The sequence below is a fragment of the Sorex araneus genome, chromosome 4, assembly GCF_027595985.1.
Source record: "Sorex araneus isolate mSorAra2 chromosome 4, mSorAra2.pri, whole genome shotgun sequence".
NCBI lineage: Eukaryota > Metazoa > Chordata > Mammalia > Eulipotyphla > Soricidae > Sorex > Sorex araneus.
This window is the reverse complement of record NC_073305.1, coordinates 37,255,062-37,279,031: the sequence shown is the minus strand read 5'-3', so window position 1 is coordinate 37,279,031 and position 23,970 is coordinate 37,255,062. Positions and strand designations below refer to the sequence as shown.

The 23,970-nt window shown below is 40.1% G+C and overlaps 1 protein-coding gene across 1 annotated transcript in view; it reads left to right on the top strand.

The window, feature by feature from the left end:
* Positions 1-23,970, top strand: part of SCN11A (sodium voltage-gated channel alpha subunit 11) — a 113,351-nt gene that overhangs the window by 23,948 nt on the left and 65,433 nt on the right. Inside the window, exons 4-5 of the mRNA XM_004614562.3 lie at positions 15,897-16,025; positions 17,663-17,757. Of these exons, the coding sequence (XP_004614619.3) occupies positions 15,897-16,025; positions 17,663-17,757 (224 nt within the window). The remainder of the gene's footprint in view (positions 1-15,896; positions 16,026-17,662; positions 17,758-23,970) is intronic.

The following is a 23,970-nucleotide window of genomic DNA, read 5'->3' as shown; positions in this document are numbered from 1 at the left end:
CTTGGGTTATTCCCAGATCTGTCTGTTGTAAATAGTATTGTAATAACATAGATGGTCAAATATAATTTTGAATTAATATTTTTAGGCTCTTGGGAAGATACCAATGAGTAAAATCACCTAATCAAATGCAAGAGCTTTTCTTAATTTTATTTTTAGAAGTCTCTATACTGTTTCCTGGCAAGCTATCCAAGGTGTACTTGATAAGCCAAAAACAGTAGCAACAACGATCCTCATTTCCTTGACCCTGAAAGAGACCCCAATACACCATCCATCTAAAATGACACACGGTAGGGATGAATGGAGACATTACTGGTGCTTGCTCGAGCAAATTGATGAACAACGGGATGACAGTGATACAGTGATACTGTTTCCTATGGAAAATGAACTAAATGACAGTCTCACTAACTGTGAATAAGGATTTCTTTCTCATCCTTGCCAGCCCTGATTGTTTATGGTGTTTTAAAACAGTTGTTCTAACTACCGTCAGGTGATATCACATGTTTTAAACTCGCATTTCTCATAATTAGTGATGCTGGATACTTTTTAGTATTCCTGTGCTACCTGTATATCTTGTTTTGGAAATATATGTTGATCTCTGCTACTCAGTGTTTTGATAAGGCTATTTATTTATTTAGTCATTGAGTTTTAAGAGTACATCATATATACTGAATATTAGCTTTTTTTTTATGAGATCCTTTCTTAAAAAATACACCTTATTTTCCCCCACTGCAGAAACTTTCTAGTTTGATGTAATTCTATTTTTTCTCTTGTTTTCTTAGCCAAATGAGTCAAATCATTAAAGATATATCTGAAGTCAGTAGTATAGAGAATTCTGCTTATGTTTTCGTTAATGTATTTTATGGATTTGGGTCTAATATTGACGGTTTTGGTCCACTTGCATTAACATTTCTGTGTGCTGTGAGGTGAAGGTCCAGATTATTATTATTTTTTGCATCCAGTTTTCCCAGCACCCTTTGCTGAAGAGACTCTCCTCGCTCTACTTTATGTACTATGCTTCTTTGTCATAAATTAACTGTTCATACATAAATGGTTTATCTCTAGGCTTTCAATTCTGTTCCATTAGTCTGAGAGTCTGTCTTCATTTCAGTACACAGTTTTGATTGCTATAAACCTAAAGTATAATTTAAAGTCAATAAATGCAATGTGTCCCATAAATATTGTTTTCAGGATTTCTTTGGCTATTTATGGAGTTTTACTACTCTACACAAATTCTAATAGTATTTATTCCATGTTCCTGAAGAATACCACGAGAATTTTGATGGAGATTGCATTGAATCTATATGCACTTTGGATAGGATAGTCATTTGACTCATTTGATAAGGTTGTTTTCTAACTCATGAACAAGGAATATGTCTTACTTTTCTTATATTTTCTATTTCTTCTAATGGTGAGTTATACTTTCTTTGTATAAGTCTATCATCTCTGTTTTTTTTTTAATTTTTTTTTTATTTTATTAAATCACCGTGTGGAAGATTACAATGCTTTCGGGCTTAGGTCTCAGTTATACAATGCTGAAACAACCATCCCTTCACCAGTGCCCATATACCACCACCAAAAAAAAAAAAAACCCACACAGTACACCTCCCATCCTGCCCACCCACCCCCTACCTTGTAACTGATAAGTTTCATTTTACATTCTGTTTACTTTGGTTACATTCAATATTTCAACACAAACCTCACTATTGTTGTTAGGAGTACCCCACTAGATTCAGACCTACTGTGAAGACAAATAAGGTCTGAATCTAGTGGGGTAGAATTTGAATTTCTGTACTTTAACAAGAAGTCCAGGGAGATTTCTTCCAGATATTAGATAATTGCAGGCTTGAAAACCCAATCTGTGGTCGTCTTAATATGGCGGCCACCGAGCCCTTCATCCCCGGAGAGAAAGAGGCGAGAGAGAGAAATACCTTTCCCCTCCCGGGCGGGCACGGGGCTGAGGCCCAGTTCCCAGGCTGGAGACATTCTGCGAGGAGCTGCTCACACCGAAAGAGGTTTTGCTGGGTCTGGATTCACGCTTGTACAGCTGCGGAGAGGCCGCACATGCGTGCGGCCCCCGGGATCACATCTCGGTGGTCCATCTCTGTTTTTTTAAGATTGCCTAATTGTTTTCATCTATAAATTCAATAGATTCTTGTATATTGGTTTTGTAGCTTGGATTTTGTTGTATAGATTTATTGTTTCTAGAAGGTTTTGTTGTTGTTATAGATTTATGGTTTTCTACATATTATATCATCAAATCTTACTTTTTCTTTGGCAATTTGAATCCTATTCATTTTTATTTCTGATCTAATTGCTGTGACAAGGATTTTCAATGCCATATTGAATAATAATGGTGAGGGTGGACATTTTTGTCTTGTGCCTGAACATACAGGAAAGACTTTCAGTTTTTTACAAGTATGATGTTAATAGTGTTTATGATATGAGGTATTTACTATTGAAGGAAGTTCTTTTCATATCCTCATTGTGTTGAGTTTTTATAAAAATGGGGATTTGATTTTGTTGAAAGCCTTCTATGTATATTTTACTATTTATTGTTACTATTATTATTTTTATTATAATATTATCATGCCTGGAATCGAGTCAGGGGCTTAAATTCTCAAGTGCTCTGTCACTGAATCACATACCTGTTCCTTACCACATGATTTTTTTTATCTTTCCTTGTACTGATGTGGTTATCACATTCATTGAATTGCACATTCATTGAATTGAATCATCCTTGCATCTCTGTCATAACACCATTTGGTAATTAAAAAAATTATAGCTAAGGTCCTTTTATTGTATTGTTGAGTTTAATTTTCTAAGATTTTCTTGAGAATCTTTGCATCTGTGTTCATGAGGGGTAATGGTCTGTTTTTTTTAAACTAATATATCTATATGCTTTTGGTATTATGGTAATATTAACTTAATAGAAACTGTTTAAAAGAATTTCTGTGTCTTTAACATTTAGGAAGAGGCTGAGAAGTTTAGGAAGTTAGGTCCTCTTCGAAGGTTTGAAAAAATTCACTAGTGAACCTGTCTGTACCTTGACTTTTATTTAGAATACTTGATTTAAATATTATCTATTGTTCTGTTGAGATGTTCTACTTCCTCCTTGTTTTGTATTGTGTGGGTTTGAGGTTTGAAAAATATATTAATTTTTTCCTAGGATCTCCAATTTCATGAAGTTCACAATAAGTTGCTCATAATAGTCTCATATGATTTTTTATATTTCTGTGGTGTATGATTAACTTCTCCCCTTTAATTTATTAGAATTTTCTTTGTTTCCCTTTGTGATCATAAGAGTTTGTTGATTTTGTTTATTCTTTTGAAAAAGTTGCTCTTACTTCCATTGATCTTTTGTATTTGTTGTTTCTTTGATTTACACTCTAATTTATAATATTTTTTCTCTTTCTTAGATCAGGATTCCTTTGTTGTTGCTGTTTCTCTAGTTTTTGTTTTGGAGGACCACAGTGTCTGTGCTCGTTGCTTGCTCCTCGTTCTGCACTCAAGAGATCATTCCTGGGAGAGCCTGGGGAGACCCAGTGCAGTTTCAGGGGTTGGACCTGGCTTTGCTGTGTGCAAGGTCCAACAGCTGTACTATCTTTTCAGCCCCATATTTGGATTTATTTTGTTTGGAACTCTTTGAGTGTGTTGGATCTGGATGTATGACAATCCCCAAAATGAGAAAGTTCTCAGCTATAACCTTCCCACCTTCCCATCACCGTATTTTGGGTGTTTCCATACAGAACCCCAAAACCCTGCCCCAAAGCAGAATGAAATAATATATTTTGTTTTGATTATTATGAAAAACCGCTGAGAATGCTACAAAAAAGTATCATTAGAGGAAAGAGGGTAAGGATTGTTGTATTCCACTGAGGGACCATTAAGCCCATCTATAGGAGATCACTAACATGATCTCTTGAGCCTTGTGTGCTTTTATGTATACATGTGTAAAAAAAAAATATTTCCCCCTAAGATTGGTTATAGAGTCTCTTGCCCCTGCACCTGGCTGTCTTCACCAGGGCCCCTCGTAGGGATGAGGGTTGAGTTTCCCTCCCCGCCCCAAGCAGAGCCCCTGCAGCCAAAGACCTCCAGAACCCAGCCATAGCCATGCTCAAGGCCACTCTTCACAGGTGGACGAGCCTCATGCATGAAGGAACCGGCAGAGGAACCAGGTGTGCAGGACCTGAAGCTGAGATCTCCAAGCCTGCTTGGATTGGGACTGGGCCTCCTTCTCCCAGATCCCTCATATTCCAGTAGCTTGGCAGCCACACCCACAAACTGCCCACAGCCACCATGTAATCCAATCAATGGCCATGATCCAGAGACTATAAAACAAAGCTCCCGGAAGCACATGGCTGCATTTGTGGGCTTCATGACCTCTTATAGCCTAGTTCTTCCTCTCAGAGAACCTGGCAAGGTACTGAGAGAATCCTGCCCACATGGTAGAGCCTGGCAAGCTCTTCGTGGCGTATTTAATATGCCAAATACAGTAACAACGATGGGTCTCATTCCCCTTATCCTGAAAGAGCCTCCAATGTGGCACCGCTGGGAAGAATGAGTAAAGAGAGGCTGCTAAAAATCTCAGGGCTAAGACGAATGAAGACGTTGTTGATGCCTGCTCAAGCAAATCAATGAACAGTGGGATGACAGTGATACAGTGAATACAATGAATTGATTTGATCAATAATTCTTCCACTTTCTGTCTTTTCTCTCCTTCCAGAACTTTTACAATATGGATGTTATTTTTCTTTTCTTTTTTTTGGGGGGGTAGGCCTTTTTAAAAATTTTATTGATCACCGTGAGATAGTTACAAGCTTTCATGTTTGGGTTATAGTCACACAATGATCAATACCCATCCCTCCACCAGTGCACATTCTGCGTGCTGACCCATAGGGTCCTCATATTTTCTTCATTTTTCTAAATTATTTTTTCTCTTTTTTATTAACAGTTTCAAGTATTTTATTCTCAAGTATTCTGGTTCCTTCTTGAATTCTGTCATTCAATTGCTGAACCATCTATTGTGTTATTTTAGTTCCTACCATGTTCTTTAGTCAATTTAGATTGCCATTTTTCATACTTTCTTTCCTTGTTAGAATCTCTTCTATTGCTTTCCTCACTTCAGTGAGCATCCTTACTGTTGTCACTTTGAAATATTCTTCTGCAAGAGTAATGACCTCTTGCATGCTCTGGGCTTTTAGTCTTCCATTTGGGTAGAGGGCTCTTCCTCTTCTTCATAGAGCTGAAGATCTGGCTTTATGCAGACTGGTAGTCAAGCTAAGGTTCACATTTGGCAATTCCGTGCAGAGGCTCAGTTTGTGTGGATTCTGATCACTGCTTTTCAGCATAGAAAGTTCAGTACAGACTGTACTGCTCCTCATTGCTTGCAGTTTCTAGTGCCTCACTATGGATTTGTTGTGGTCCTTAAGTGAGGACTGCCACACACGGTAGAAGTATATTTTTCTCAGTCTTTGGAGAAAGTCTCCTTTCTGGCTATGGGTTCATATTTGCTCTCAAACAGATGCAGTGGCGGAGGATGGGGGTCAGATTTTCTTTCACCTGGGACAGGTGCACTGCCTGTGCACTGCCAACCTCAACTTGGAATGATGGAGGCTTGCTCCCCTGCATGGGACCATGATGTAAGCACACTGAAACTGTTATCCTGGAGACCTTTCAAAGCCCAGGTCTAATCTCCTGATCAGGTTTTGTGAGGGTGGAGATTTTAGAAGGTGAGGCATAGATTTTTAGCACCATGCTTCTGCCCACAACCCCCAGGAACTTTTTGGTGTGAGCCTCACCAACTTGTTCTTCACCTGACCACCCCAAGACTGGGCTAACTCCTGGTCTGTACAGATGCACCAGGGAGATTCTCCGGAACTGTTCATTGGTTACTTCCATGCACTTCCTGCCTTGGGAGTCTGTGATACTTTCTATATTTTGATGAACTTGTTGCTTTGGAGACTTGGGACTATTATACAGGGCTCCCTTCTCTACTCTCTGAGCCTTATCACTGTATCACTGTCATCCCGTTGCTCACCGATTTGTTCAAGTGGGCACCAGTAATGTCTTCATTGTGAGTTGTGCTGTTACTATTTTTGGCATATTGAATACACCGTGGGTAGCTTGCCAGGCTCAGCCGTGAGCCTTATAGAATATCAAAATATTATAGAATATTACAACCACTCTCCCAAGTTTCTTCTTTTTTTTCAAGTCCTGGATACATTTCTAGATTCATATAACCTCCCAAGGCTGAACGAAGAAGATTTGGAATATTTGAACAGACCTACCACTATTGAGAAAATGGAAATGGTAATCAAAAATTTTTCCAAAACACAAGCCCAGATAGATTCACAAGTGATTCTTCCAAACCTTTAAAGAGGACCTACTGCCAATCATTTTCAAGCTTTTCCAGGAAATTGAAGAAACAGAAATACTCCGAACAGTTTCTATGAGGCAAATATCACCCTGATACCAAAAGCAGAGAGAGACACCACAAAAAAGAGAATTACAGGGCAATGATGAACACAGATGCAAAGATACTCAAGAAAATTCTAACAAATAGAATTCAACAAATCATTGAAAAGATCATACTCCATGATCAAATAGAATTCATGCCAGGATACAAGGATGATTTATTATTTGCAAGTCAATCTACACAGTACACCATATCAATAAAAGAAAAAGTAAAACCAGTATAATCATATCAATAGAAACAGAGAAAGTATTTGACAAGATCCAGCACCCATTCAGATAAAAACTCTCAATGAAATGGAAGTTGAAAGAATGATCCTCATTATAGTCAAGGCCATCTATTACAAGCCCACTGCAAGCATTATTTCAAGGGGAAAAACTAAAAGCTTTCCATCTAAGATCAGGCATAAGACAAGGGTACCCATCCAGACCATCCTATTAAATATAGTTCTGGAACTACTTGCCATAGGAGTTAGTCAAGAAAAAGATATCAAGAACACCCAAATAGGAAAGGAAGAAATCAAGCTTTCACTGTTTGCAGATGATATACTATTCTTAGAAAATTATAGAGTCTACATGAAAGCTCCTAGAAACATTTATTTGCAAAGTGGCAGGTTACAAAATCAATACCCCAAAGTCCATAGCTTTCCTATAAATAAATAATGAAAAAGAATAAAGAGATATTTAAAAACAATTCCGTTCACAATTGTGCCTCAGAAAATCAAGTACCTTGGAATCAGCTTAACTAAAGCGGTTAAGGACTTATACAAAGAAAACTATAAAACACTACTTCAAGAAATAAAAGACGACATGAGGAAATGGAGACATATCTCCTGCTTATGGATAGGGAGGATTAACACTGTTGAAATGGTAATACTCTCCAAAGCATTAAACATATTCAATGCAGTCCCTTGAGGAATACCCATAACATTTTTTTTTTTTTTGGTTTTTGGGTCACACCCGGCGATGCACAGGGGTTACTCCTGGCTCTGCACTCAGGAATTACCCCTGGCTGTGCTCGGGGACCATATGGGATGCTGGGGATCGAACCTGGGTCGGCCGCGTGCAAGGCAAGCGCCCTACCCGCTGTACTATCACTCCAGCCCCCCCATAACATTTTTCAAAGAAATAGATCAAACACTACTGAAATTCATATGGAACAATAAACCCCACAAATAGCTAAAGCAATCCTTGGGAAAAATAAGGATTGGGAGGTATCACCTTCCCCAACTTCTGTACTACAAAGAGGTAGTAATTAAAACAGCATGGTATTGAAATAAAGACAGACCCACAAATTAATGGAATAGAATTTAATATCCTGAAGCATACCCTCAAATATATGATCACTTAATCTTTGATAAAGGAGCAAGGAATATAAACTGAGCAAGAAAAACCTCTTTAACAAGTGGTGCTGGGAAAACTAGGCAGCTACATGTTAAAAAAAAGAACTCAGACCTCTATATAACATTATATACAAAAGTCAGATAAAAATGGATTAAATACCTCAACATCAGATATGAATCCATATGGTAAGCAGAGGAAAATGTTGGCAAAACCCTCCATGACATTGACGCTAAAGACATCTTCAAAGATGAAACACCACTGACCAAGTAAATGGAAGCAAAGATAAAAAAAATGGGACTACATTAAACTAAGAAGCTCCTGCAACTCAAAAGAAATGGTGACCATGCTACAAAGACAGTCCATGGAATGGGAAAAATTATTATTTATTTATTTATTTATTTATTTTTTTACATTCAGAGTACAACTTTTATTTCAAAGATCTTAAGGAACCATGTAATAACTTTTATGATGGAAATAGTATGATTATATTTGTACTTTGGACCAATAATTCTGTCTACATATGTAAAATGAATAGAAAAGTCACAGAATATTAGAAAACAAGATGTCTTTTCAGAGAATATCAATGTAGACTTAACTACTTATCTAAACAACTATAACCTAGACCAATTAAATGAAGAAAATTTTTGGCTTTGAGCAATATTCAATGTAAAACAGATATCTTTTACAAACAAAGATTTAAAAAGGAAGCAAGTAAGATTACCTCTTTAGTCACTATGATTTTATGTCTGAGGCAATGTCCAGTATTGGATAGGTGAGACGAGAAAGGGAGTTTTCACTGAGTAGAATGAAATAAAAGATAGCATTTACTGACAGCAACCTGGATTTTTTTCTTGTTTTGGTTAATTTTTGGAACACACCCAGCAGTGCTCAGGGTTTATTCTGGCTCTATGCTCAGGAATTACTCCTGGCAGTGCTCAGGTCATCACACTGAACAGGGGCATCTGTGAACAATACAAGGGCCTTAACTCTTTTTTTTTTTAATTTATTTATTTTTAATTAGAGAATCACCGTGAGGGTACAGTTACAGATTTATACACTTTTGTGCTTATATTTCCCTCATACAAAGTTCGGGAACCCATCCCTTCACCAGCGCCCATTCTCCACCACCCGTAAACCCAGTGTCCCTCCCACCCTCCCCAATCCCATCTCCCCCCCACCCCACCCTGCCACTGTGGCAAGGCATTCGGAATGGGAAAAATTATTTACCCAATCCCCATCTGATAAGAAATTAATATCCAAGATATATAAGGCACTGGTTGAACTTTACGAGAAAAAAAGCATTCAACACCATCAAAAAATGAGGAGAAGAAGTGAACATAAAAGAAGAAATTAAAATGGCCAAAAAGCACATGAAAAAATGCTCTACATCACTAGTCATCAGGGAGATGCAAATCAAAACAACAATGAGATATCATCTCACACCAAAGAGACTGGAACACATGCAAAAGAACGAGAACAACTAATGCTGGTGCAGATGTGGGGAGAAAGGAACTCTTCTTCTTCTTTATTTTTGTGGAAATGCGACTGGCCCAGTCTTTTTGGAAAATAATATGGACATTCCTCAAAAAACTAGAAATAGAGCTCCCATTTGACCCAGCAATACCACTTCTGGGAATATATCCAGATATATCTGCCCAAAAACAGCAAAAACATCATCTGCTCTTCTATGTTCATTGCAGCACTACTCACAATAGCCATAGAATCTGGAAACAACCTGAGTGCCCGAGAACGGATGACTGGATAAAGAGACTATGGTACATCTGCACAATGGAATACTACCCAGCTGTTAGGAAAAATGAAGTCATGAAATTTGCTTATAAATGGATGGACATGTATCAAGTGAACGAAATGAGTCAAAATGAGAGGGACACAGCAATACCACTGCTGGGAATATATCCCAGAGAAGCTAAAAAGTATAGTCAAAACGACATCTGCACTTATATGTTCATTGCAGCACTGTTTACAATAGCCAGAATCTGGAAAAAACCCGAGTGCCCTAGAACAGATGACTGGTTGAAGAAACTTTGGTACATCTATACAATGGAATACTATGCAGCTGTTAGAAAAAAGGAGGTCATGAAATTTGCGTATAAGTGGATCGGCATGGAAAGTATCATGCTAAGTGAAATGAGTCAGAAAGAGAAAGACAGACATAGGAAGATTGCACTCATCTGTGGAATATAGAATAACAGAGTAGGAGACTAACACCCAAGAATAGAAGAATAGTAGAAATAAGTACCAGGAGGTTGACTCCATGGCTTGGAAGCTGGCCCCACATTCTGGGGAGAGGGCAACTTAGAGAAGGGATCACCAAGTATAATGCAGTCGGAGGCCATGCGGGGGAAGGGTGATGCAGGCTGAATGTGGTCTAGAGACTGAACACAGTGGCCACTCAACACCTCTATTGAGAACCACAACACCTAATGAGAGAGAGAGAGAACAAAAGGAAATGCCCTGCCACAGTGGCAGGGTGGGGTGGGGGGAGACGGGAATGGGAAGGGTAGAAGGGATGTTGGGTGTACCGGTGGTAGAGAATGGGCACTGGTGAAGGGATGGGTTCTCAAACTTTGTATGGGGGAAACATGAGCACAAAAATGTATAAATCTGTAACTGTACCCTCACAGTGATTCACTAATTAAAAATAAATAAATTTAAAAAAATAAAGAGAAAATAAAAATAAAATTTAAAAACCTAAAAAAAAGAATAATTAAAAAAATTTGAAGGAAAAAATGAGAGGGACAGAGTGAGGAGGACTGTATTCATTTGGAGAGAGAGAGAGAGGGAGGGAGAGGGAGAGGGAGTAAGAGGGAGATGGAGAGAGAGAGAGAGAAGAAAAGTGCCTACCATAGTGGCAGGTGGGTGGGATGTGGGGAGAAAAACTGAAAGTGTTGGTGCTGGGAAATGTACACTGGTGCTGAAACATTGTATGACTGAAGCCCATTCATGAACGACTTTGTATCTTACTGTGATTCAATAAATCATCATCATCATCATCATCCCGTTGATCGTTGAATTTCTTGAGTGGTCTCAGTAACGTCTCCATTTGTCCTAGCCCTGAGATTTTTAGAAGCCTCTCTTTACTGGTCCTTCCCAAGGATGCCTTCTTCCCAAGGATGCTGCATTGGAGGCTCTTTCAGGGTCAGGGGAATGAGACCCAGCATTGTTACTGGTTTTGGCAAATGAATACCCCATGGGGAGTTTTCAAGGCTCTCCCATGCAGGCAGGAAATTCTGGTAGCTTACCAAGTTCTCCCAGAGGGACAACTAGGCTATAAGATGTCGTGTGGCTGCTTTGCAGCCACATGCTTCCAGGAGCTTGGTTTTACAGTCTCTGGATGTTGGCTGTTGGGGGGGATTACATGGCACCAGGGCAGTCCCTGGGTGTGACTGCCTAGCTACTGGAAAAAGGGGGATCTGGGTGGAAGAGGCCCAGTCCCAATCCGAGCAGGCTTGGAGATCTCAGCCCCGGGTCCCACACACCTAGGTTCCTCTGCCGGTTCCTTCATGCATGAGGCTCATGATCGTATAGTGGTTAGTACTTGCATTGTGATCCAATAAATAAATAAATAAATGTGCTAATGTTTTATTTAATTATTTATTATTATTATTATTATTATTTTTTGCTTTTTGGGTCACACCCAGCGATGCTCAGGGGTTACTCCTGGCTTTGCACTCAGGAATTACTCCTGGCGGTGCTGGGGGACCATATGGGATGCCGGGGATCGAACCCGGGTTGGCCGCGTGCAAGGCAAACGCCCTACCCGCTGTGCTATCGCTCCGGCCCTAATGTTTTTTTAAAAGACCCCACCCGGCAGTGTTCAGGAGTTTGGATTCCTCCTGGAGATGCTCAGACTGGCACTGCAGGTCTAACGGTTTGGTGCCATACTAGTTGGTGGTAGCCCAGCAGTTCTGGGGGGCCACTTAGTACAAGGGATTGAACTAAGGACCTGATACGTGCTAGGCATGCACTTAGACACTTGACTTATTTTCCTGACCCCCTTCACCCAGTTTCTTTATGCCTCTTAGGAATCAATTCTCTATATTCCTACTCGAACTTCTGGCATATTCTGATCTGTTCTGTTACTCTCCGTTAGTTTTGTCTTTTCTAGGATTTCACATCAGTGGAGTCAAATGGCATATATAATAGCTTACCTTTGTGACTTGATTCTTCTATTTAGAATAATGTTTTTGAGATGCATCCATGCTGTTGTATGCAATTTAATTTTTTTCATTTTGCTATAGCATTCTATTCCATTGTATGTATATACCACCATTTGTTTTCCTGTCAATCTCTTATGGGTTCTTTCCTGCCTTTAGCAATTATGAGAAAGGTTGATTTGAACATTTCTGTCTAAAAGCCTTTACTTGTGGGCTTTAAAGAGAGCTCAACAGGTTGATGTTTTGCATGTAGGAGGTCTGGGTTTAGTCCCCAGCACTGTGTGGTCACCCAACCTCAGAGACAGCAGTAGCCCCTGAGCATTGCCAGGTAGGACAAAAACCCTTTTTGTGAATGTATGTTGAAATTTTTTTGGATAAACATCTAAGAGTAAAATCGCTATGACTTATGATAAGTATATGTGTAACTGTAGGAAGTTACTAAAGTTTTGTAATAACTTTCATATATTTTGTATGTGAATATGTATTTCACATATTTTGTAAGTGGGGACTTATTGTTCCATATGCAGGAGTATTTGCTTCATTTCTTTGAAGAATTTTATGGGTATCCTTATAGGGATTGCATTGAATGTGTACAATGCTTTGGGGAGTATTGCCATTTTGACAATGTTAATTATCCTAATCCATGAGCAGGGGATATCTTTCCATTTCCTCATGTCCTCTTTTATTTCTTGAAGTAGCGTTTTGTAGTTTTTTTTTGGACAAGTCCTTTACCTCCTAAGTTAATCTGATTCTGAGGTACTTGATTTTCTGAGGCACGATTGTGAATGGGATTGTTTTTTTCATGTCACTTTCTTCTCTCGTTATTTGTGTATAGGAAAGCCATAGACTTTTGGGTATTGATTTTGTAGCCTGCAACTTTACTATACAAATCTATTGTTTTTAGGAGTTTCTTGGTAGAGGTTTTAGGGTTCTCTAAGTATAGTATCATATCAGAGATAAGATGATTTTTTTGGCTGTTTTTTTTATGTTTGGTGAAGGAAAGAGAAGTAGGGAAGTAAATGAAAAGATGTGTGTGATGGACCTAGAAAAGTAGGAAAAAAATTTTAATCATAGCAAAGTACATGTTATATAAAATTTACCACCTCAACCCTTCTAAAGTGTAAATTTCAATATATTAAGTACATTTACATAACTGTACAACCATTACCAGTATCCACAGCTCTTTTCATCTTGCAAAACCAAAACTGATTCCATTAAGCTGTCATTCCTCATTCTGTTCTCCCCTGCAGTCCCCAACAACTACCTTTCAGCTCTGTCTCTTTAATTTTGTCTTCTCTAAGAATCAAATATAAGTGAAAGCATAATAACCCTTAATATAATGGCTTCAAGATTCTCCTCTGTTGTAGTTCATTCAGGTAACAGAATTTTCTCACTTATTATTTTTAAACTATTTACTGGCAAGCTACCCGTGGCGTATTCGATATGCCAAAAACAGTAACGACAAGTCTCACAATGGAGACGTTACTGGTGCCCGTTCGAGCAAATTGATGAACAGGATGACAGTGCTACAGTGCTACTTTTGTGTAGTGTTTGAGATCGAATCCAGAACTTCGCACATGCAAAACTAGAGCTTTACCACTGAAGTGCACCCTCTGCCTTTCCTTCTTATTTAAAGAACAAAAAATATTCCACTGCGTTTATTAAATATATATAAGTACATCAGATTTTTCTATTGATTATTTCTCAAAGGACTTTTAAGTTGCTTCATCTTCTTGGCTATTGTAAATAGGGCAGCTATGAATATGGTTACACAAATATTTCTTTGAGATCCTGCTTTCAACTCTTTTGTCTATATACCCAGAAATGGGATGGTTAGATCACATGTTTAAACTTTTGAAGACCCTCCGTACTGCTTTCCATGGTGATGGCAACGTTTTATGAGGCCACATCATTGCAGAGGAGTTCTTGTTTCTCCATATCCTTGCCAGTACTTGTTATTTTGAAAGTGACTTTTTTAAGCCTTTCATATGAGTATGAGATATTCTGGTATGGTTTGGATTTACATTTCTTTGATAGTTAGGGATACTTAGCACCTTTTTATACTCTTATTTTTGATATCATCTTTGGAGAAATATCTATTAAAGTAATTTGGCCATCTGTTTTTAAGTTGAATCACCATGAGAAAAGTTACAAAGCTTTCAGGTTTAAGTCTCAGTCATACAATGATCGCACACCCATCCCTTCACCAGTGCACATGTTCCACCACCAAGAACACCAGTATACCTCCCATTCCACCCCCAACCCTGCCTGTGTGGCAGATGGTTTTCAACTTTAATCTCTCTTTACTTTGATTACATTCAATATTTCAACAGAAAACTCGCTATTATTATTTGGAATTTTCCCCCAACAATCAGACCTGACGAAAAGGCATCATTTGAAAATTTGTTTTCCATTGCTGAGATTGAAGAGTGTATGAGGTTTGGGATTTCTGGTATTTTAGTGATTAAGTCCAGAGAAATTTCTGCCAGAAGTTGCGTCACTGCAAGCTCATACCTCTGTTTAGTGGGCTCTAAAAGATGGCAGGTGCCACGCTGCTGCCGCCACCGAATGGAAAGGCCAAGAGAGAAAACCCTTTCCTCTCCTGGGGCAGCATGGGGCCGTAGCTCAGTTCACAGTCTAGAGGCATTTCTGCAAGAAGCCACTGGGTGCCTAGTTAGTGGGCCTCCGGGATCATTGCTCAGGAACTGAGGAGCCGTTCATGTGTGGCCGCTCAGGGTCTCGTCTTGACCATTTTTTTTTTTATAAGTTGGAATTTTAAGTTTTAGTTGCTGAGTTATAGGATATATAAATATGACACATATATACTAAGCAGCATAATACTATACTAAAATAATACTACATATATACATATATACGTGTTATATATAGTGTGTGTATATATACATGTACATGTATATATAAAACATATAGAGCTATTACACTATTCTTGCAGGTTCAAACTTTGTTTTCTTTTTGATTTTTGCTTTTAGGGTCATACCCAGCAGGGCTCAGGGGCCACTACTGATTCAGGTGTCACTTTTAGCAGTGCTTGGGGGACCAAGTGATGTCAAGGATTCAACCTGGGTTCCAGCATACAAAACATAGTCTTTTGAGTGCTCTCTCTCTCTAGACCTCACAACTTTATTCTTCTTTAAGATTAATTCAGTTGTTCGTGATCCCTTGAAATTCCATGTGAATTTCTGAATGGAGATTTCATTTCTGCAAAATGTCACTCGCATTTTGTTTTGTCTTGTTTTGAGAACAGACCTAGAAGTGCTGAAGAGCACCCCATCTCAGTGCTTGAGTGTGGTTCCCAGCATTGCTCAGGGACCATCTGGAGCTGGGGGTCAAGCCTGGACCTCCTGTATGAGAGTGTGCACTTAGCCCATTGAGCTATCCTCTGTGGCCCCTGTCCTTGGTATTATGATAGGAATTATAATGAATCTGTAGGTCATGGCTGTACATTGACTAAAACTATGATATGTCTTCATTTAAAGTTGTTGAAATATCTCATAAACTGCAACTCTAAGTAAAATATTTATAATCACACAGGTCCTCGAATGATGTCTTATTATTTAGTGTTGACTGGAATAACTTTTTTTCTCATCAGTCTAATAATGAAATGATTTTGAACAAAACAACCTTAAGTACTTCTGTTCTTTCAAGAAGATGACCATGAAGCTAGGCATTGAAAAGTCACTTTACAATAATCCTTGGACCTATTTCTTAGAAATACTCAATACCAGCCCTTGCTTGAGTTTATCTTTGTAAAATGGCTCGCTGATGACTAAAATACTGTCACACCAAAATGAAATAAAACTTCATCAAGGTCAGAAAAGACAGGTTCTCGCTGCTTTTTCTATAACTTACCACATTTCTTGTTCTGACTGATTTTCTTTGTAGGTATGTCTTCACTGGGATTTATATATTTGAAGCTTTGATAAAAATATTGGCAAGAGGTTTCATTCTGGACGAGTTTTCTTTCCTTCGAGATCCGTGGAATTGGCTGGACTCCATAGTCATTGCAACAGCGTAAGAATGTTGAAATTTTGTATTTTATTTTATTTTTTTAATTTTTGGGTCACCCCCAGAAATGCACAGGGGTTATTACTGTCTTTGCTCTCAGAAATTACTCCTGGCACTGCTTGGGAGACCATAGGGGTTGCTGGGAATCGAACCCGGATCGGCTGCATGCAAGGCAAATGCCCTACCCGCTGTGCTATTGCTCCAGCCCCGAAATCTTGTATTGAAGAGGCTTAGGGTGGGAGAGACGCTAACTGGTTTCCCTAGGGCTCTGCAAAGATACACATGCATGACTGAGTATGGCTGATTAATGCTAGGAGTCGTGCGTGGCTTGTCTTGAACAGCACCACGTAGTCGAGATCTCTGTGCTCAAACTCATGCCTCTGCTCATGCTCATTTCCTTTACCACTTCACTCACCAAGCACTGGTCTGTTATGGACTGGATTTTGTGCAAGATACAGGGTTATGATAACACTCGCAGCTCCATCCAGAGGGGATGAAAGACAATGTATGATCATTATAACCTGCTACAGTGAGTAGTAGGATGGGAACAGGTAGGCTCAACCAAAAATCTCTGTCTACAGTAAGGTCACAGAATTTTTCTTTTTCCTTCTTCAAATCTTACAGTATGGGCTCTAATATTTATTCCTCCCAGCATAGCGGGTAGGGCGTTTGACCTGCACTCGGCCGACCCAGGGTCAATTCCTCTGCCCCTCTCAGAGAGCCCGGCAAGCTACTGAGAGTATCTCGCCAGCTCGGCAGAGCCTGGCAAGCTACCCATGTGTATTCGATGTGCCAAAAACAGTAAGATCAAGTCTCACAATGAAGATGTTACTGGTGCCTGCTTGAGCAAATCGATGAGCAATGGGATGGCAGTGACAGTGACCGTGATTTACAATATTGTCAATGATAGATTTATGCATGTGTTGTTTCGACGCCACACCCAACACCAGAGCACCCACTTCCATTTGTCCATGGTCTATTTTGAGTTAATTATCATGCAGGGCAGGAGATGATAGCTGAAGTTCTTCCGGAAGTAAAAGACATCAGTTTTGTGTCTGAACATGAGACAGAGCCAGCAAAATAAAAGTCAGGAAGAGCATTGACCCATCGCTACCACAATACTAACCAACCCAATATTACTTAGTTTGTGTCAGCCACTGCTTTAAGTACTGTGGATATGTTTTCTTGCTTACTATTCACAAAGGCCTTTGAGATAGGCACTATTATTTCAAATTTACTTTTGGAGTTCAGTAATGGGGTGCTCTTGGTCATGGAAAGGGGGTTGTCATGTGGGAGCCAGATTCCCCAGCTTCTTTCTAGATCTGGCCGCTTAATGGGGTGGTCGAGAAGTGCACCAGGACCTGGAATGAGCCATATCTGGTTGGTAAGTGTTTGGACTATTTCTGTTCTACATGTGCATGTTGTCACAACTGCAATGGCTATTTCTAGGAATTTGTGTCTATGGCAGAGTACAAAGGTGAGCCTTTTGTGCAGTCTACGGTCCACAGTGAGAGTGATGGTGATAGTGTCAGATGGGGAGGTGAAGAAGGAGTAGAGAAGGGAAAACTGTGAGTGTCATCAGGTGGAGATGCACAGTGCCAGGAATAAGCCAACCCAAGCTTTCTCTGTGCTCTGTCTTTTAGGGTTGTGTCATTTTTTCCATACGTCTCAGTAAACCTGTCATCTCTGCGCACCTTTCGAGTGTTACGAGCCTTAAAAGCAATTTCTGTAATTTCAGGTAAGTCACTCTGACCTTTGACGCCGGGTTTCAGCACCTGGCAGTGTTCAGGGGACCAGTAAGTATAAGGAACTGAACTGGGGTCTTCCACATGCAAAATATGTGCTCTAATCCTTTGAGTTTCTAGATTAAATTTTTTTTCTTTTTTTGGGTCACACCTGGCGAGCCTCCCATGGCATATTGGATATGCCAAAAACAGGAACAAGTCTCACAATGGAGAAGTTATTGGTGCCCACTTGAGCAAATTGATGAATAACAGGACGACAGTGATACAGTGAATGATGTTAATAGATGTGCTGTCATCTAGGCTATTTTGTTTGTTTGTTTCTTTTATAGAGTGTGAGAATAGTAGATACAAAATAATTTTTTTTTTGGTGGTGGCAGTGGAGGAACCATACCTGGCAATGATGAGGGCTCAGGAATTGCTCCTGGCAGTGCACAGGGGATCATTTGAGGTGCCAAGGTGTTTTTTTAAAAATTCTTTTATTGAATCACCATGTGGAAAGTTACAAAGCTTTCAAGTTTAAGTCTCAGTTATACAATGCTCAAACACCCACCCCTTCACCAGTAGAGGTGCCAAGGTTTGAGCACAGGTCATCAGTGCATAAGGTTAGCTGATATTTTATCTCTCTGGCTCCCACAGCATAAGTCTTTTATAAAAAATTATTTATTTATTTTTATTAATTTATCTTATTTTTTAACCTTTTTATTGAATCACCTTGGCATAGACCCTTACAAAGCTGTTCATAATTGGATTTCAGTCATATGGTATTCCAACACCCATCCCTCCACCAGTCCACATTTCCCAGCACCAGTGTCCCTCCCATCAACCCCCACCCCACCCCCTGCTGGCCTGGGGTGGGTGTTGGCAGGCGTTTTTCTTCTTTCTTTCTTTCTTTCTTTCTTTCTTTCTTTCTTTCTTTCTTTCTTTCTTTCTTTCTTTCTTTCTTTCTTTCTTTCTTTCTTTCTTTCTTTCTTTCTTTCTTTCTTTCTTTCTTTCTTTCTTTCTTTCTTTCTTTCTTTTCTTTCTTTCTTTCTTTCTTTCTTTCTTTCTTTCTTTCTTTCTTTCTTTCTTTCTTTCTTTCTTTCTTTCTTTCTTTCTTTCTTTCTTTCTTTCTTTCTTTCTTTCTTTCTTTCTTTCTTTCTTTCTTTCTTTCTTTCTTTCTTTTTTCTTTCTTTCTTTCTTTCTTTCTTTCTTTCTTTCTTTCTTTCTTTCTTTCTTTCTTTCTTTCTTTCTTTCTTTCTTTCTTTCTTTCTTTCTTTCTTTCTTTCTTTCTTTCTTTCTTTCTTTCTTTCTTTCTCTCTCTCTCCCCCTCTCTCTCTTTCTCTCCCCCCTCTCTCTATTTGGGCATTATGGTTGCCACAGCCTAATTCTTAAAGGTGGTAAAAGTTTCAGAATAGCAAATGAACAGTAGCTTCCACTTCAAATGATTTCATTTAGCCCTCAATAAGAGAGACAGTTGGTCTTTTGAAGCACTGAAGTGAGAAGATAACGTCTCTCTATCTATGAAAGTTCTAAATGGCCCCTTCTTTTATTTAAGTTAATTTTTGTCTACAGTGAAATGTTGATTAGTTTAACTATCTTCACTGGGGATGGAGTGATACCACAGTGGATAGGACGTTTGCCTTGCATGTAGCCAACCCGGGTTGGATTCCCAGCATCCCATATGGTCCCCAGAGCACCGCCAGGAGTAATTCCTGAGTGTATAAGCCAGGAGTAACCCCTGTGTATCACCGGGTGTGACCCAAAAAGAAAAAAAAATAACTGCCTTCACTGATCGGTATGACAGTGATACAGTGATACTGATGAAGTTAGCTCCATTTCTGGAGAAGTTTCTACATGAGCACTTGCTGCTCTACATTTCACCTGGATGTCACAGAGACAACCTCTATCCCTAAACCTCATGCTGTCTTATAACGTTTCTTCTGCATCTTCCTCTCGTCTTTCAGCCCTTATCCACTTAAAGTGAGTTAGGGCCTTGCTCTGGGTTAGGCTTTTGCTTAAGAGACGGTTGCAGTTGAATTGCACTTCTATACAGATCACCGAACTTTGCTCAATGCATGATTGCCACATGTTTTGTATTTGGAAAAGAGCACAATACCTGAGAAGTGCAACACGGCAAGATATGCCTATATACGGGGAAAGAGTTCTGAGACTAGGAAACAAGTAGCACTAGTGCTAAGGGATTGATGGAGTGTCAATGAAACTGCAGCACAGACAAGGGGTCAGGCGGTGGAGGTGGTAACACAGAAGTGAAAGAGAAGTGTGGATATTTTGGGAGGCCTCGGGCTTTGCGTTGGAAGAAATGGGAGATGTGGTAGCTTTGAGCAGAGAAGTCACATGCTCTGACTCAGGATTTAAAAATATTCATCTTTCTGTTGCCTGGGAAATAGACGATTGGGGAGCAAAGGTTGAAGCAGGAAGACCAGGTAGGAGGCGTGTTGGTCACCATGGAAACGTGCCCTTCAGCTTGTTTGCTGGCAAGTGCTATTTCTCTGAATCCAGCCCTGCATTTATGTTCATACCAAGATCATGCTAGCCCTGCATGTCAGTGGTAAAACTGTCAGCCTGCTTCTGATGGATAAAATACCCCTCTACAGGGAAACACTTGATCAGAGGCTCCCCGGGAACATGGCTGAGACTTCACGGTGCCAGTACTGTCTGAGGCACTTCCTCTCCAGTCCTCACACCCTGCTGTTCTCCTTTCTTAGGTGGCACCATGCACTCCTGCTGAGGGTCTCCCTCCTAATGTGATGTCTTTCCCTTTTGTTCCTGGCAGACATGGTGCACTGACAAATTTTGCACGCTTCTGGTGCCAGAGTATCAGCCTTTCTAAATTGATTCAGGAGCGATTGCTATTATTTTAAAAAAAATTTTTAAATTATTAAAAAAATTTTTAAATGAATCACCATGAGATACAGTTACAGATTTATAAACTTCCGTGATTATGTTTCAGTCATACAATGATCAAGTACCCATCCCTCCACCAGTGCCCATTCTCTACCACCAATGTTCCCAGTATTCCTCCCATCACCCCCTCCATCCCCCCCCCCCCCCCCGCCTCTGTGGCAGGCACATTCCCTTTTACTCTCTCTCTCTCTCTCTCCTTTTGGGTGTTATGGTTTGCAATACAGGTACTAAGTAACCATCATGTTTGGTCCATAGTCTACTCTCAGCACGCGATTGCTATTATTGAAGCAACAGATGGTAGTACTTTCTGATCAGGTGGTGGTAGTGGACTTGGTGGAACATGGTCAGTTTGTGTATAAACTTGAAGGTAGAAATGATAGACTGCCCTGGCTAGTATACATCTGCATAGTGTGAGCCAAGAGACTTGTCAAAGATGAGTCAAGGCCTGCGTGACTGGACAGATGGAATTAGCCTTGCCTAAGACAGAGAACTCCCACAGTATAAAGAGCAGGCCAGGAAAGTTAGATTAGGAGTTTGCCTTTGATACGTTCTGTTTCCAGTGGCTCTGAGACATCCAAGTGGGAGAATTAGGCAGGCAATTAGAGGCACTAGCCTGGAGTTCCAGGGAGCAGTTTAGGCTGGAGGTACCACTTTGAACATTTTGCGTCTACAGATTGATAAGCTATCACAGGGGAAACACTGAGCATATTTATATAGAGGAGATAACAAATATGGAACCTGCAGGCACTGTGACACTGGTGGGGAGAGGAAAGGGGGAGTAACCAGCAAAGGATACGGGCAGGGGCCCCAGGTAAAGAAGAAGGGAAATCAAAGGTGATTTTTTAGCAGCCAGATAAGGAAGGTGCCCTGGGAATCAGGAGAAAGCCAACAGGGGTTTGGAGGATGGATTCCCGTTGATCAAATAGAAGTTTATTTTGACATACTCTTCTCTCCTTTCCCTTTCTATTCTCAAAAGAAAAAAGGAATTATTAAAAAAAATTTTCAGGCATCAGGGACGGGGCCACGTGGGAGAGCATATGCATAGCCTGTGTAAGGCCTGATCTCTGGTACCCTACATACTCCTGAGTGCTACTGGGCAGGGCCCCTATTATTTTCAATTTTTAACTTTTTAGCTTTTTTTTTTTTGAATCACTGTGAGACACAGTTAGTTACAAGGTTGTTCCTGACTGGGTTTCCGTCGTACAATATTTCAATACCCATCCCTTCACCGGTCTGTACTTCCCACCACCAATGTCTCTAGTTTCCCTCCCACCCCCACCCCCACTCTTCTCTGGACCCTCACCCCAGCCTTCTTCTATGGCAGGCACTTTTCTTCTTTCTCTCCTTTCCTCCCCCTGCTCTCTATTTCCAGGACCCCTATTTCAAAACTTCCATCTTTGGAGTCCCTTTTTTCTTTTCATTTTCTTTCTTTTATCAGTGAATGAAGTCTGGTATCATTACTCCAGGCAATTTGGATTTTCTCCAGTACAGGCAGTGGGTCTGTCAGTGATTTTTTAAAATGGTGGGGAGAAGACACTTGTGTAGAGTTATCCCCTGCTTCCTCCTTTTTTCTTCTGCAAGGCGAACCTAACCAGGCATAGTTAAGCATTTTCTGCATGAGCTGAATTACTCACATTTCCATATATATTAATAGTGTATAGAATGTGCGCCCTACCCGTCACACAGCACTTTTTACTATCCTCTTTCTTGAATGTAAGCTAGTGAATAATTTTCATGGTGGCTCATGAAGCGCATGAGATCCGTGGATGCTTTTTGGAATTAAGGATATGAAGGGTTATTCTTATAATTATTTTTTAAAAATTACTATTATGTTTTTAATTTAGTCTCAGTGAAATTACAAAGATACTCAGGATTGGGTTTCAGGCATCCAAGTTTTCAAGGTGATCCCTTCACCTCTGTCCGCTTCCCTACACCAGCGACACAATCCTCCACCCCACCCCCTGTTTATTTCCTACCCACAGTCCTTATGAGAGGTACTTTTGTTTGTTTACTCCCCCCACCCAGCATCATCACCTTCTCTGGGTTAAATGCTTCCCTCCACTGAAGACTTTTTTTTTGCTTTTTGGGTCACACCCGGTGATACATAGGGGTTACTCCTGGCTCTGCACTCAGGAGCTACTCCTGGCAGAGCTCAGGGGACCATATGGGGTGCTGGGAATCAAACCTGGGTCGGCAGCGTGCAAGGCAAATGCCCTACCCACTGTGCTATTGCTCCAGCCCCCCTCATTGAAGACTTTGACCTCTCCCTGTCCTATCCCCCACCCCCCTCAAGTGGCATGTTTCCTACTGAATACCAGTTCTTAGGTTTTTTTTGTTTGTTTGTTTCCATATCTCAGAGTATTCATTATTTTGCCCTTGTGTTTCTTTCTATCCCTCAGATGAGAGAGATCATTCTGTGTCACCTCTTTCCCTCTAACTCCACTCAGCATGATACTCTCCAAGTCCCTCCGTTTAGCAGCAGATTTCATGACCTTATTTTACTGATGGCCAAGTGATATTCCATTGTGTATATGTACCAAATCTTCTTTATCCAGTCATCTATTCTTAGACATTTGGGTTGTTTCCAGGTTTGGGCTATTGTGGGTAGTGCTGTAAGGATCACAGTGACGCCAGTGTCTTTTTCCCATTTTGGTTTTGGGTCCTTGGGGTATATTACAAGAGGTGGGGTTGCTGGGTCAAATGGAAGCTCAGTTCCAGATTTTTTAGGAATGTCCATACTATTTCCAAAAAGGTTAGACCAGTTGACATTCCCATCAGCTGTGAATAAGAGTCCCTTTTTACCCACGCCACACAGGCACAAGTTGTTCTTATACTTTTATGATGTGTGTGTGCTAGTCTCTGGAATGAGATGATATCTCATTGTTGTTGTTGTTGTTGTTTAATTTGCATCTTCCTGATGATTAGCGAGATACAGGGTATTTTTACACGTGCCCTTTGGCCATTTGTGTTCTTCTTTGAGGAAGTTTCTGTTCATCTCTTCTCTTCATTTTTTTTCTTTAATAATGTAGGAGTGTACTAGGGTTAGGAATGATTAATCTGGCCTGAGAGCTGTAGTCTGAGTCTGTGGCAAAGATGTAGCCAGGAGAGCTGCCTACAAGCCTCCATATATCTCTTACTGTGCCCATACAAAAATAACAAGTATTAAGATGTTGATGGAGTTTTTGGACCAAGGAAAGGAGAAAAACATCTTAAGAGGTATTTTGTCCGCAGTCAGGAAGGGTTTTAGAATACCTCTAGGTGGTGTTTCCTTTGAACCTGGTGGGCCCTCAGGAAGGGCTTTC